This window comes from Protobothrops mucrosquamatus, unplaced genomic scaffold, assembly GCF_001527695.2.
Source record: "Protobothrops mucrosquamatus isolate PMUCROS unplaced genomic scaffold, P.Mucros_1.0 scaffold_262, whole genome shotgun sequence".
Classification (NCBI taxonomy): domain Eukaryota; kingdom Metazoa; phylum Chordata; class Lepidosauria; order Squamata; family Viperidae; genus Protobothrops; species Protobothrops mucrosquamatus.
In genome coordinates, this window is record NW_015386338.1 from 800570 (window position 1) to 816142 (window position 15573).

A 15573-nucleotide genomic window follows, 5' to 3' on the forward strand; every position below is an offset into this window, starting at 1 on the left:
ATCAAATATGATTTCAATTAGCATTTTCAGTAAATTAATAATTCAGTAAATTAATAGCAAAAAATAATTTAATTGGCATAAAATAATTCATTTGCATTTATTTGTAATGGTTCAAAGAATGTTCGGAAAAATGTTCGGCCCTCCAGCATGTTCACTTCATCCAATCTGGCCCTCTTTGAAAAAAGTTTGGACACCCCTGCTTTATGTCATTTTTAAGTCACATTTAATCAGCACAAAAACAGGCTTGTTTTTTATCTTCTATTTAGAATTTTTAATCCCCTCTAGTGTCCATTTAAAATTATAAAGTTGCTTATCTTTATTATGAATCAGATAGGCAAAATAAATCTGTTTCCCACGAGAAGCTATTTTTTATAGTTAATTCCAAAATATTAGAGTAAAAGTAAATATTCTCAATTTAATTGGACATGCATTTGTAACTTTTTTAGATCAAAATCTTATTTAACTTTTTGCTGTTTATCTCGTTAAATTTTTAAGTTTGTGTCACCTTGGCTATTATAAGATGATGATGATGATGATGATGATGATGATGATGATGATGATGATGATGATGATGATGATGATGGAGTTGGAAGAGACCTTGCAGGTCTTCTAGTCCAACCCCCTGCTCAGGCAGAAAACCCCATACCATTTCAGACAAATGGTTGTCCAGTCTCCTCTTAAAAAATTCCAGTCTTGGAGCATTTACAATTTCTGGAGGCAGATTGTTCCACTGATTAATTGTTCTAATTGTCATGAAACGTCTCCTTAGTTCTAGGTTGCATCTCTCCTTGATTAGTTTCCATCCATAGCTTCTTGTCCTGCCTTCAGGTGCTTTGGGGAATAGCTTGATTCCCTCTTCATTGTGGCAGCCCCTAGATATTAGGACACTGCTATCATGTCATCCCTCATCCTTCTCTTCATTAAACTAGACATACCCAATTCTAGCAACTGTTCTTTATATGTTTTAGCCTCCAGACAGAGTATATTCTTATATTACATTGTATTCTATAATATAATAGTGTATTCTATAATTATATAAAATACACTATAAATTTAGAAGAATAACTTTTTTAATTTAAAAAACAAAGAACATTTTTGACAATTTTAACAGCATGAATAGATAAACAACCCATATTTGCTTGACCATATAACTGTTTTCTCAGATTGCATGGGTTCTTATAAACATAGGTAATTCTCATAGAAATATGAATTATGGATATGTTTTAAATTGCAGAAAAGAATGGGGACTTGAAACTTTTATTCCATCTGCTGTACTGCAGAGCATGAAAGAAAAGAACATAAAGAAAGCACTTTCACACCTTGTCAAAGCAAATCAAAATCTAGTTCCTCCAGGTAAAAAGGTAATATATTTGCATCTTAATAAAAATACATTTTCATAATAAAGAGAGCAGAATCTAAAGGAAAGAATTTAAAAGAAATCTTTCAGACACAAAAAATGATCAACTTATTTTTTAGAGATTGTCTGGGTCTACAATGAGTAGTTCTTACTATATGCTTAAGAAGAATGGATAAAATAATTTAGCAAAATCATTTTTAATATTGAAAATACTGGGAATTGTTAGTCGCAAGAACATAACTTTTCTGTTCATTTGATTTGATTGAGTTAGCTCTGCGTTACATAACAAAGGTGCTTGAAAATTCTTTTCCTATTTTAAATTGTCTATCTAGGGAATCTTCCAGTGCCATATATCTTTCTCATCATGTAATCCCTTTGATTTTTTTTTAATACCATCAAGTGAACTATTCTGATTTATTTATTTTTGACATTAAAGGATGTAGGCTCTGGTTTCTTGAGATTCACATCATATTGGATATATCTGAAATATGCTTCATATATTAAAAGACATCACTAGATAGAGGTAATCTCTCCTGAATTTCCTTCATTTCAGAGCAATGTATGATGCAAGGATGTATTTAGCTTTCTTTCTCTGAAACAATCTAGACTAGTTTTGCACATTTGTAAATGATTTGGAAATGTACCTTCTGCATTCACATTGAAACAGCCCATACACACTGAAGAAAGTGGAGGTCACTTTAATGAAAATTAGAGAGATGCTGTGCTCACACTAGAATCAACCTGAGTTAATTCTTCTGAATTATTTGCAAAGCATGCAAATCTAGAAATCCAGACAATGTGTCTTGTCAGAAATTGAGATTAGATAGAGGAAGTCAATTCTTCGTAAGGCTTCCTGATTTTAGCACCAGCATGGTCAAGCAAAGTTCTCACTGAACCTTTGTGGGTCATTTTCATGTTATTAGAGTTATGGATCTCCAAGGTTATTGTAAAGATTTTGCTCAAGGTTATAGCCACTGTTTTCTCCATTTCCTCAGAATCTCTTTAAGCCACATAAGGATCGAAAGATATGCTGATAAATTAAGATACTGGTGGATTCTACAACAGCTTTCCTAGTTTTAATATCTGAATGCTTCCAGCCTTATGCCTGCTATTGCTGGCTAATTATTGGGTTTGGGGAGGGATAAATCATGGGGGAGGAAAGTAAGAACCATTGCAATAGATGGTATGATCTGCATTTCTCTGGTTTATGATTAGGAGAAAGAGTTCAGTTCAGATATGTTTGCCTTTGACTTGTTATTAACACAGCCATAGAATTCCAAAGATTCTAAGAACTTGGCCTACTTTGTGCAAGATTTGCTGAAGCATTTTGGACTTATAAGTATCAACCAGAGACAGATACAAAAGGGGAATCTTTTCTACTGGTTAGAAGTGCCAGGAAATTCCAAAATCTAAAAATGACCACGGTGCCAAAAAATACCTACTTATGAATGGACCTGTAGGCTTAGACTCTACAATCAGATCTAGTTCATATAATTAACCATGAGCAGACCCGTGTTTTATCTTTGGAATAATTTTTTAAATTTTTTCCCTCAGCTGTCTCCTCTGCAAGCCAAAGTTCACTATCTGAAGTTTCTCAGTGACCTGCGACTATATGGAGGACGGGTGTTTAAGGCAACATTAATGGTGGGCTTGTTTCTCCTGACTTTTTAGTTTTTGTCAAGTAAACTGAAAATTGATAATGATGGGATAATCACATAATTGCATTATAAATAATATTGAACCAAGTTGTACAATGTCTAATATTATTTTCCATAATATTATATCCAGGGCTTTTTTTCTCAGAGAAAAGGTGGCGGAACGCAAACCTGGCCACGCCCTCATCAAACCCTAGGACCGCCCCTTTAGAGAACAGCAATGCAAGTAAAATTTGGGAGGGGCTATTTCNGGTGTGGGAGGGGCTATTTCCGGTGCGGCCGGCCCGGAAAAAGGTGCCGGAACGCCGTTCCGCCGCGTTCCGGCTGAAAAAAAGCCCTGATTATATCATTTATATTAGCCTTGTTTTTCACAAGGCCAAGTATTTAAATTTAAGAAAGCCTTCAATATACTTTCTAAAAGGAGCATTTTGATCTATAGCCTATTAATATTAGGAGTTAAATGGGATACATTCAGTGAAATAAGGCTGTTTTGGATCTATATGCATAATGGCACTATATAAAGTTCTGTCCTTTTTATTTCCTTTGTTGTAGCAGGGAGAAAAATGTTCTGAGGTCACCTTACTAGTGGGACCACGGTATGGCATTAGCCATGTAATCAACACTAAAACAAATCTTGTAGCTCTCCTGGCAGATTTTAGCCACGTGAACAGAATTGAAATGTTTGCAGAAGATCAAGCTATTGTCAGAGTTGAGCTTCATGTGTTAGATGTAAAAGTAAGTTGATCGTTGATTAGTATTAACAACAACAAAGAGCTGTTTATTGTAAGAATATTAACTAAAAAAATTCAGTCAGTTATTCAATTTTGGTGATCCATTTAATTCAGCTTTAGAATTCTATATTGAATTAGGAATTTAGAATTAATTCTATTACATTGCAATAATGCATGGGCATTAGAAAACTGGAAAAACTTTTTTAAAGTTTTATTTTAAAATAAAATTACTGTGACAAATTCACTTAATATTTTAAGTAAAATATTTGTTCTCTTTACTTCTTAATCTTATTTTCTATTGTGAAAGAAATAAAGAACAAAAGTTTATTCATAAAAAATCCAAATAGGAATAATGTTGAGATTTGAAAGTATTTGGAGATTTTGAAAATATTTGAAGAATGAGTTGAAATATAATTTTGGAAATGATAAGTATCTTGGAAAATTCAATCACAATCTTTTATTTATTTTGAACTAAAATTCATGGTTGTTCTGTTTAGAATCAAGCTAAGATTTATTCACAAAAATTTCTTGTATTGCTTTAATGAAATTTAGGGGTATTACATAGTAGCTCTTATAATTTTGTATACTGCCTGATTCCTTTCAAGCAAAACAGAAATGACTAATCTGTTCTTCATTTGATGTTTTTACTACTGTGTTGATGGCACTGAATCAAAAAGAAATTATTATTTTTGCTTTACATGATTTCAAAAATATTTTTAAAGGAAACCTGACTGAATCCTTATGCCAGCTAAATAATTATAATGATAACAACTCAGTAATTTTTCTCATTCAACTTTCAAAAAAGATGCTGTAAGGTCCTGCCTCAGCTAGTACTCCCAAGAAAGCAGACCTCTTAAAACTGGCATTGTTTCAAAAGGAAATTTTATTGAGAGATAGTGAAAGCAGAAAGGCAAGGCAAGATCTGAATAATTACCGTGCAAAGCGTTACATTAAAACTACCCTTTCAAACCCCTTCCCAGTACCCAACTGTCCAGTTTGACTTCAGCCCATCCACAAGTGCGAAGTTGTTATGGGAACCGGAGCGATAAGGCACAATTCTCAGGCGTTGCAGTCTCTTTCCAGCAGAGTAAAGATAAGGCAGATGGCCCCAGTCACATTCCTCCCCCCCCCCCAATTTCACACTCAGAGAGATACATCAAAGATGAAAAGAAAAGATAGAGGAAATACATCCTAGAGCCCACAAGACTTCCCCCCTCCCAACAGAATGGCAGAGCCCCAAAAATGAAGTTTGAGGGGATCTGACAGATGCTATCTTGATCAGAATGGCCCAGTCAGTTCGGAGAGAATAACAAGTCTGTTAAAAGAGATAGCTGTTTTATTCACACACAGAGTTCTTTCCCAAAAGTTAAATGACTTATCATTTCAACTGTCTATTTCAGAATACGTGTGTATTCTGTCTAGACAATTTCTGCAGCTTCTATTGCCACTGCTTTGTGTTATTGGAAGTGTAAGCCTTGATCATAAGATACAACCTATCAAGTAGGAAGCTAGGGCAAACACTTCCATATTTGTATGATCCCACAATTCAGCTATGCTATAACCTAGAACCAGTTTCAAACAGATCTAAATAATTCTTCAGAGATGATTACACCAGACATAATGGTCTCTTTCATATTTTTCTTAATAATGTGAAATATTATTATTGGAAGGATAATTGAATCCCTCCAATTATTTTATTGCAATTCTTAGTATGTTTGTAAACAATTTTTGTACAGTATAGTAATATTTAATAGCAATGTTTCATTGTTACGATTTCTGCAATTTATTGCATATGCCAGAGAAGATATTACTATAAAAAGCTGTTATTTCCCCTATGTATATCTGACAAATTTATGGAAATTTATTGAATATCATGATAAATATGTTTAAGATCATTATGTAAGTGTAAATATAATTAAAATATCTGTATATTAACATATATTTAATTCTTTGTTTTATTTCCAAAATCTACTGAATTTTAGTTGCTTTCTGATAATATGTTTTTTTTAATGCATAGCCAATCACGTTGCTGATGGAATCATCAGATGCCATGAATCTTGCGTGTTTAACAGCTGGATACTATAGACTCCTAGTTGATTCCAGGCGATCAATATTTAACATGACCAACAAGAAAAACTGGGGGACCTGTGAAACGGGTAATTAATATTACAGTGCAGTAAACAATGCTTCTATTTCATTCATTGGAGATCTTTGATAGCAAAGCATTTAGTTTTAAAAATATGATTTCTAAATTAAAAGTGACATTCTTGAACCTGAACTTCTGATTCATGTTAGCTTTCTTATCTGCTTGTGTCCAAATAGAATTGCTCATGGTACTTTTTTAGAGTAGGCAGTCAAAATAGATTTGCTTTTTTATTTATTTTTATTGTAAATTCTTATAAAATTCACTGGGGGTATGGTATTTCCATGACATAGAAAGAACTCATCAAGAGCAGCTCAGAATGGATAGGTTTTAGAAGTATATTCAAGGTCATATAAACAGGATAAACCTCAAAGAGTTAATGTTTAGGAATTACAAATAATTTAATCTGAAATATTCAAAAACTGCATAATCTATTTTGATAACTCACTTTTTTCACCTCATACCATTCTTTTAGGGATTGAAACTAAAGGGAAATTTAATCATCATGGATCTGAGTGGAACTGTGTAACCAAAATGACTACATTCTCAACAGCAGAGCAGGAAGCCCATATGTTTGCTGATAATAAACAAAAAACTGCAGAGGTCTCCGATAGTGCTATATGTTCAAAAGAACATAGACATCTGTACATAGAGAATGTTTATAATTCAAGTGGACTTGATCAACAGCTGGCTAAACAAAATGACTTTGCAGAAATAAAAGATAATGAAAATTCAAACCAGCAACCCATGCTGTCCTTTTCTGGAGGATTGGAATCAAGTAAGAAAATTCAAGGATCTCTAAGAGCTGCAAAAGTATCTTTTATTTTTGGAGATCATGATTTACACAGTGTGAATCCTCAAACTCTTGGCTATGAAAGATTATTGGATGAAAGTCCAGAAGCACTAGATAAACAGACCACCCTTTATATAAGTCATGCCAATGACATTAAGAGTTTGGAGTTGTCCCCAGATGCTGAAAGTTTTCATTTTGCTGCTAATTCTGGTTATGCAGGCTTACATGATGGCAAAATGTTTGAAGGCGCTGAAGGAATAGAAGAGCCCCTGCTGCATGATATTTGCTATGCAGAGAACACAGATGATGCTGAAGAGGAAGATGATGTCAGCTGTGAGGAAGACATTATGGTTGGAGAAATTGAGAGGTCTGCTCTTCTCAGCTTTTCAGGTTCTAGTGATGATATCATAGACTTAACATCCCTCCCACCTCCAGAAGGTGATGATAATGAAGACGACTTTCTGTTGCATTCTCTAAATATGGCCATTGCTGCTCCTCCACCAGGATTCAGAGATAGCTCTGATGAGGAAGATTTTCAGAGTCACACAGCACAGTACGGAGCAGACAAGGAGGAAACTAATAATGTTGGAAGTACTGATATTCCAGTGTCACTTATTGATGCTATCCCTACTAATCCTGAAGACAAATGTGAAAAAGGAATGGAAGATGTGGTATCTACGCTTCAAGCCCTGAAGGCCTTATCTGCTTCTAAGGAACACCAGATGAATGAAAATTCAGGTTCTTTCACCACTGTTACCTTTATTCATTGAAAGAAATCATATCATTTCATCCCTTTTCCCCATTTAGGCTTTTCAGCATTAGCTCTTTTAAAAACATTTTGTTATTGTGTTGTTACTTTTTGACCATCACCTATAGATACCATGTAATAGAACTACCATTACATTAAGTTGCCTTATATGGAATCAATGCAATATGTGATTCAATATTTCAGAACAATTTTAAGCTTATAAGCCCCTTATTCTTATCAGTATATTGAAGTGCCTGATATGATTTCATTAATTAGCTCTTGTGTTTTGTGGCATACAGGTGTAGCCATCTTGAGAGCATATAGTCCTGAATCATCATCAGATTCTGGCAATGAGACTAACTCTTCCGAAATGACTGAAAATTCTGAACTGGCCATTGCACAAAAACTGACTGAAAATTCCACACGAATGTTTTTACCCACTAATGAAGGTTACCAACCACTGGTGGAATCACAGGCTGAATTCTCTATTACCAAGAATCAGGCAGGAGGGCTGCTAATGAAATCTGTACATTTGTCAGCGAATCAGCAAGCTACGGAACTCCAGTCAAAAGTTGTGCCTTCAAAGCAGATTCTTCATTCAGACAGCATGGAGATGGAACCAGAAACTATGGAAACAAAATCTGTTACTGAATATATTAGCAAGCTGCACATGGGGTCTGCAATATATTCTTGCACTACTAAACGTAAAAATAAGGTGATTGATGGGGAAGGAAAAGCAATTCTTGATGGCAGCGCTCTTATGAAAAAGCAACAGGGAGCCAAAAAAACAGAAACCGATGACCAAAACGGTAAAACTCTGTCCTCAAGGGAGGGTCAACATGCAGGCACTTTAAATGCAGAGAGAACTGCCTTTCACAAAGACAATCAAAGATGGTATGCTGTTTTAGATGAAGGGACAGTAGAGAAAACAGACCCAGAAACAATGAACGGAAAGACAGTTCCCAGAGTTTCCAGTCTTGGGAATGCAGATATGAAATGTAAAGATGAAATGCATTCTGAGATTGACCACAGTAGTGTCTTAGGGTGTGAGCTAGATGAACATTTTGTGTCTGGTACAACTACTATGTCTTTATCCAAAGACCGAAAGGATTCTGAAGATACTAATTTATCTGCAGATGATCCTCTTTCAAAACTTCCAGATGCTGAACACAGTATGACTGGATTGTGTAAGTATCACTTAGCTAAACGCATGTCCTCTTTGCAGAGTAAAGGCCACTTTTCCCTGCAAAACTCACAGTGCTCTTCAGTGGATGCGGGATGTAGTACAGGCAGCAGTACATGTGGAACTCCAGTTGAATCTCCTCTTTGTACCTCTGATGTTAAGCACATTATGCCTGATATGACAGGAAAAAGCTATATTCCAGTAGAAGACAGAGCTGCCATGTATTCCAACCATGGAACAACATATAAGGAGCTGCATCAACAGTCTGAAACTGTGTGCCACAGAATGGTTGTGCCTGCTATGCATTCTGCAGCTAATTCTGCTGATCCTTTATTTGGGACTTTAAAAGATGGATGTCACAGGGTTCCCAAGATTAAAGAAACTACAGGTATGGTAACATGAAGCCATTAATCTAAGTATGCATATAAAACAAATACAGTATCTAAAACTACTGAAGTAAACTAGAGTTGCTAAGTGAAACATGTGACCATAATGGATTTAATATGTCATTTCCCATTCGGTCATTAAGTGAGACACCACATGACTGCAATTTGTGATTATACTGCTGGCTTTTCCATTGACTCTGCTTGTTGGAAGCAAGTTTTAAAGCATGCCAATAGCAATCATGACCTCAGGGATGCTGCTAGTCATAAATGTGAGGCCTGATTGTAAAGTTACTTTTCAGTGCTGTTGCAACTTTGAACAGTCGCTAAACAGGTCAGTTATTAAACAAGGTTTACCTGTATCCCAATTAAAATGTTATTAAGATTATTTCATATGTAGTGCAGGTGGTCTTTGACTTACAACAGTTCATTTAATGTTGTTCAAAGCTACAATAGCATTGAAAAAAGTAACATGACAATTTTTCACATGACCATTGCAGCAACCCATGGTAACATGATCATAATTCAAATGCTTGGCAACTGTTCCATATTTATGATGGTTGCAGTGTCCCGTGGTCATATGATCACATTTGCAACCTTCTGATAAGCAAAGTCATTGGGGAAGCCAGATTCACTTAACAATCTTGTTTTTAACTTAAAAGCTGTAGTGGTTTACTTAACAACTGTAGTAAGAAAGGTTGTAAAATGGGGCAAAACTCACTTAACAAATATCTCACTTAACAACAGAAATTTTGGGCTCAGTTTTGATCGTAAGTTAAGGACTACTTGCAATTTTAAAAAATGTACTTCAATCTGTACATTGGATAGGATGAGGTACTGAAACTTTGAAGAGAAAAATATTAAACAGACTTGAAACAATAAATGCAAAGTAAACATTTTAAAACAATTTTCTAATATATTACTGTAAATAGATAAAATTTTAAGATAACATACATTCAGTGACCATCTAAGGGAACAAGCAATAGAATTATATGGCTAGCCATTCCCCCTTTAAAAAATGTCTCTTTATTGGAGCAGGTAGAAGAAATGGCCAAAATATCATTTTGAATCAATTTTATTAAAGATAAAAAAGGAACTGTAGCTACTCAAATGCCTTGAAACTGCCTTGAATTCTAGTGGATGAAATAAGGCACATTTCTAAACACAAATTTTTTAAAATTATAGTAATTATAGTATTATAGTAATAAAAATGAAGCTATTAAATTCTATTATTGAAGAAGCAGCTTTTCATAAATACCAGATTATATTTAAAGGAACAAGTGAATCTATATAGTATGTATATTTCATAAATCATAGAAATATGAAAATATGTAACTGTAATTCAGAATAACTAACTAATCATTCTGAATTTGTTAAGGTTTCATTACCCTAGTTATTCTAGTTTCCCAAATTACGACACAATCATTTTCCCTATTTATATCAGTGTCCCAATATGACCTCCTTCCTGAAGTGTGAACCAATTCTTCAGCCACGTAGCCATTGATGAAAACTCTGGGAGTTCAAGTCTACATATATAGAAATTATATGGGAACAGTTGGAAAGCACTGGTTTTATATTGGCAAGGCTATGGATTCTATGCATGATTTGGCAAAAATTATTCCCATAGGTCATAATAGTTCATCAAATCTTAATGGCAGATTCATACATAGAATAAATGGGCTCATAAGCAGTGGTAAAAGGAGAAAGAAAATACTTTCTTTTCACCGCAAGTATATCCCAGTGTAGTGAACATAGTGGTGCTTGCTTCAAAAGCATCCACTATACATATAGAAAAAATCTGGTCTCTTGAAACAACACTCTAAATGGGTTGACCCACTTCTCTATTGAGCAACCTATCTGATTTGCAAAAGAATAAAAATTAATGTTAAAGCCAAATGAAGTTGACCCCGAATTCATATGGTTACATGTAAAAGTTGAGGCACCCTGAGTCAAATTGTGTTTTTAGTTAATCCTCAACTGACAGGCGACATAACCTTTGATAATTCAAAAGTTAAACATGGCACCTTTCTGCAAATCTGAATGCATACCTATGATTTATTAGCAGTGATATTTTTAACTGAAAAACAACTGGCACCCACTTGCCTGTATACCCCAAGGTGACTGCTACCCCTATCTTGATCATATTTATATCACTGAGAGATATTCTAGATGGTTGGGAAAGCTCTTTATAGCTTAGGGGTGCATTTTTTTGTTCAGTTCAATTTTCAAGACTTATGGGGGCAGAATAATAAACAGAGGAATGAGGCTGATATATGTGGCCCTTTGATGCTTTTTTGAAAGCGGTGGGTTTGATTTTAGAAAATCAGACGAGCTGGAAAAAATTACACTAAATTTCAGGATTTTCCAATTAATTTGGATAGTACCAATGAAGGAGAATATTTGTAGCTCAGAGTTGAAATGAGGGGTCCTTGGTGCTCTCTGAGCTTGCTTGTTTTCTTGCAGATGTTTCATTACCCTAACTAGATAACATCATAAGTTCTAGTAAGGAGTGCTGTTTGCTGTCGGTTTATATACTGATGTCTTGCCTACCTGGGTGGGTGGGGGCAATCTTAGGGATTCTTTGGGCTGTTTACTAATGGCTCTGTGGCAGTTTCTTGATTAGGGTATTGTTTACTTGATTGTTGGTCTGAAGGTGATCTTGGAGTTAATCTATGCTGGTCTGAGTGCTGATTACTGATGGAGAGCTGGAGTCTTTTTCTCTTTTGGGCTGGTTGATTGTCTCTTTTGCATAATCTATAGATGTTATTAATGTCTATGTGTCTATTGATAGCTGATTTGTCAGAGTGCCAGGCTTCTAGAAATTCCCTGGCATTGTTGGATTTGGCCTGGTCTAGGAATGTCACATATTCCCATATTAACCATATTAGCCATATTAACTATGGTTAAATCTGTCTATATGTTGTGAAATTAAAGAATTTTTATCATGCCTTTTAACTGCCTGTTAGTGTTTATGGATGCGTTCTGCCAGTCTTCTGCCTGTTTGTCTTACATAGTGGTTGTTGCAGTTCTTACACTGTATTTTGTAGATGACTCCTAGTTTTTTTTTTCTGGGGTTGCTGGGTCTTTGGGTTTACTTAGGATTTTTTTTTTTACTTAGGTTTACTTTGGGTTTTGAAGGGCTTTAGTTGGCTTATGTGCTACACTGATTCCATGTGGTTGTAGTAGCCCAGTGATGGCGAACCTTTTAGAGACCAAGTGCCCAAAAACCACTCTGCCCTGCCCGCCACCCTGTGCCCCGCCTGCCCGCAGGGCCACCACCTCCACAGCCTGCAGCAACAGATCACCCAGGCAGCCCAGCAGTACCATGGTGGCCACATCTCCACCTGCGCCCTGCAGCAGCATCTGCGCATGATGGAGCACAAGGGCGGAGTCTTGTCCCCGCTACCCGGCTGCCATGTCCTTGGCTGCGCTGCTCTGTGCGGGCCATGCCCAGGGGCGACTCTCCTCCGGAGGGGCTGCTGGTGGGGAGGCAGGGCTGGGGCAAAGGCACATGTGCCCACAGAGAGGGCTCTGAGTACTGCCTCTGGCACGCGTGCCATAGGTTTGCCACCACTGTAGTAGCCTATTTGCGGTTTCTGAGATATTCTTGATGTATGGCAGTGTAATTCTTTTTAGGCTTTATGTTGGTTGTGCTATATTTGGTTGAGTTGTCAGGGACTTTTTGATGAAGTTGCGTGGATATCCATTTTGTTGGAATGTGTTGTATAGATGCTCCATTTCCTTTTTTCTGCTGTTCTGTGTTGGAAATGGAGCATCTATATAACACATTCCAACAAAATGAATGATGTTAGGGTAATGAAATGTCTGCAAGAAAACAAGCAAGCTCAGAGAACACCAAGTACCCCTAATTTGGATAGTGTTGTGAGAAGGTCCACACCAAAGGGTCTGTAAGTAACCTGCAACCTACTGCCTGCCTAATATTATCCCGATGAGAGTCCATTTAGTTATTAGAATTTAGGAATTTCTTTCCTGAGTAAGATCAAAAGTCTTTGGTCTTTAGCATTGTATTTCAAATAACTATAATCTGGTTGCCTCTGAGGAGCTCACAAACCGAACACAAAAGTAAAAACAAAACAAAACTATTTCTTGATATTATTTGCTTGTATGGTATCAAGAATGAGAAATCTTGTGTTGAGTAAAGCTGCATTTATTGAGAGGGGAGCAAGGGGTTAAAATACCACATAGAATATGCATACCATTCAACAGAAATAGACCAGGTATACTATTCAAATTCCAAAGTCAAGAAGAAGTCCAGTTTTTATATTATACCTGTCTTATATACTACACAGCAAGCCTGATTTAACAATTTGGATTTTTCTAATGCTCTTCCAAAAGAACTATAACTGAATTATTATTATGCTTATGGTATAATATTTATTCATACTATTAAGCCTTAATAAAGCAAATACCATAAGACTGAAGTGTTTAAACATTGTTTTAAGATTCTTAATAATTCTCACTGTACTTCTACTACCCCTAGTGTAGCTTTCACAGAGCCTGTGCATGAAAGACAAGGAGGCATGCCTTCAGCTTTTCCTAGACAGCCCAGACGTGGTTCCATCCTGCTATCATCCTGCATTCACTCAGAATCAAAGGTGCCAAGTCAAAACCAAGACTCTTTTGATGTTCCCAAAGTCAACCTATCAGGTTGGGTAGCAGTCAGTTTATGGCCATATGATACAATTGGAGGAAGCCTCAGAATGCCACAGAAGAAGAAGGTTTTGCCGTGCAGCAGCAGTGTCACTTCACAAACTACAGGCACTGAGATGTTTCTTGGGAAGGGGAAAGCTGCTATCAATGTATTATGTTCACAGATTCCTGAAACATCTGACTCAAAATTAGAAAAAAGAGGGGGACTTCCTCTGGGCAAAATGCTATCCAAAAGTTATTCCCAAAGCTCCATGAACATCAGCATAAACAGTAGAAGATCTTTTTTCTTGAATGCTGTCCAAAATGAGCCCAAGCAATACAGAACATTACCATTACAAAAACGAGACACAAGCAACTGGAAATGCCGCAGCCCTTTTAGCTCTTGTTTCCTACGACGGGGAATGCTGATGACGATTATGAAATTGAATATGCAGGGAGCATTCAGCTCTCCTGCCTCTGTCAACCAGAGATACAGTGCACATTAGAAGAATTAACTACTCAGACTTCTTCCGTTGAGAATGAGGAAGAGGCCGGTAGTGGGATTCAGCCAGTTCACACCAGTTCGGCAGAACCGGTAGCTAATTTTTTGTTGCCCAGGCCCAGAATGGACTTCCGGAAGCGGCATCTACACAGAGAACCAGTTGTTCACATATTTGAATCCCACCACTGCAAGAGGCCCTCGGAGAAGCAGGAGACAGTTAAGAAGGCAAAAGCAGAAGTCAGCCAGATCTCAGCAACATGTCCTTTGATGCACAAATTGCAAGACTCAGTGCCATGGAAAAAAAAGAATTATACAGTGCCTGATGGATTTCTTGCAGCACAAAAGGATGCCAATGAGCTACTCAATTTGGTCTGGTCAAGTGTGGGGAAGAAGGGGGATCATCCAGGAACACATGACCTTAAACTTTCTCAATACAAACAACTGTTATCTGTAGAATCACAACAGTTGGGAAGTGCCTGAAGGAAAATGGCCATGGCTGAAAAAAGCCCAGAGAATATGCTTGTAGCAATGACTTCAAGCTTTCAAGTTCTCTGTTGCTTAACAGAAGCCTGCATGCGTTTAGTTAAAATCATGAACGCTGAAGCACAGCAGGAGGAGATTATAACAAAAGTAGATGAGGTTGTAATCAATTACATTTCTCTTCTAAAGGCTGCTGAAGCAGTGAGTGGAAAGAGTTTAAGTAACTCTAGCATCAAACTTTTGGCTTGTCATTCAACCACCATGGCCACTATTGTAAGCACACTAACACGCTCTTTTACAACACTTTAAATAAATAAACAAAAGTCACTTCATAATCTATCTCTGCAAAGCCATACAATTAAAAAATCTTTTATTTACTTTGTAAAAATTAAAATTAACAAACATGGCTCTCTATATATATTTTGTTATTTTATATGAAAAAGATAAGTGAGATAGATAGATAGATAGATAGATAGATAGATAGATAGATAGATAGATAGATAGATGATAGATTGATTGATTGATTGATTGATTGATTTTAGGCCATTTATATCCTTCTGTTTCATTCTTGTTTTTCATATGTGAAAAACAGCATATGAACATTCTTCTATATAAATAAAAATGTAAATGTTCGTTTGTTCAAAATCTTAAATCTCCGAAAGTTCTTCACCGATTGCTTTGAAATTTTGACACAACGTTTCATTCGAATACGCCCGTGTTTTTATATACCTACTATTATATAATGTCACATCTGTGACCTGTTTTTGAAAAACAGCGACATCTGTTGGACGTAAAAGCAACACATGCTACGATTTCTCTTTTCTTTCTTTTCCATTTAACCAGACTGAGCCACAGCAACGCATGGCCGGGTACAGCTAATAGATACAGTATATATAAAAGCAGCATTTGGAGTTTGGCTTTTTCAGTCAAATCTGCAGTTATGTTACA

General features: G+C 36.2%; 1 protein-coding gene across 1 annotated transcript in view; it reads left to right on the forward strand.

Annotated features, from left to right (window-relative positions):
- The window catches only part of FRMPD4 (FERM and PDZ domain containing 4), a 153377-nt gene extending 138337 nt beyond the window's left edge, over positions 1-15040 (forward strand). Inside the window, 10 exon segments of the mRNA XM_029287233.1 lie at positions 1235-1361; positions 2912-3001; positions 3565-3747; positions 5761-5899; positions 6362-7417; positions 7727-8998; positions 13500-14063; positions 14066-14252; positions 14363-14441; positions 14443-15040. Coding sequence (XP_029143066.1) covers positions 1235-1361; positions 2912-3001; positions 3565-3747; positions 5761-5899; positions 6362-7417; positions 7727-8998; positions 13500-14063; positions 14066-14252; positions 14363-14441; positions 14443-14934 — 4189 coding nt within the window. The 3' untranslated portion in view covers positions 14935-15040.
- Positions 15041-15573: the final 533 nt, after the last annotated feature.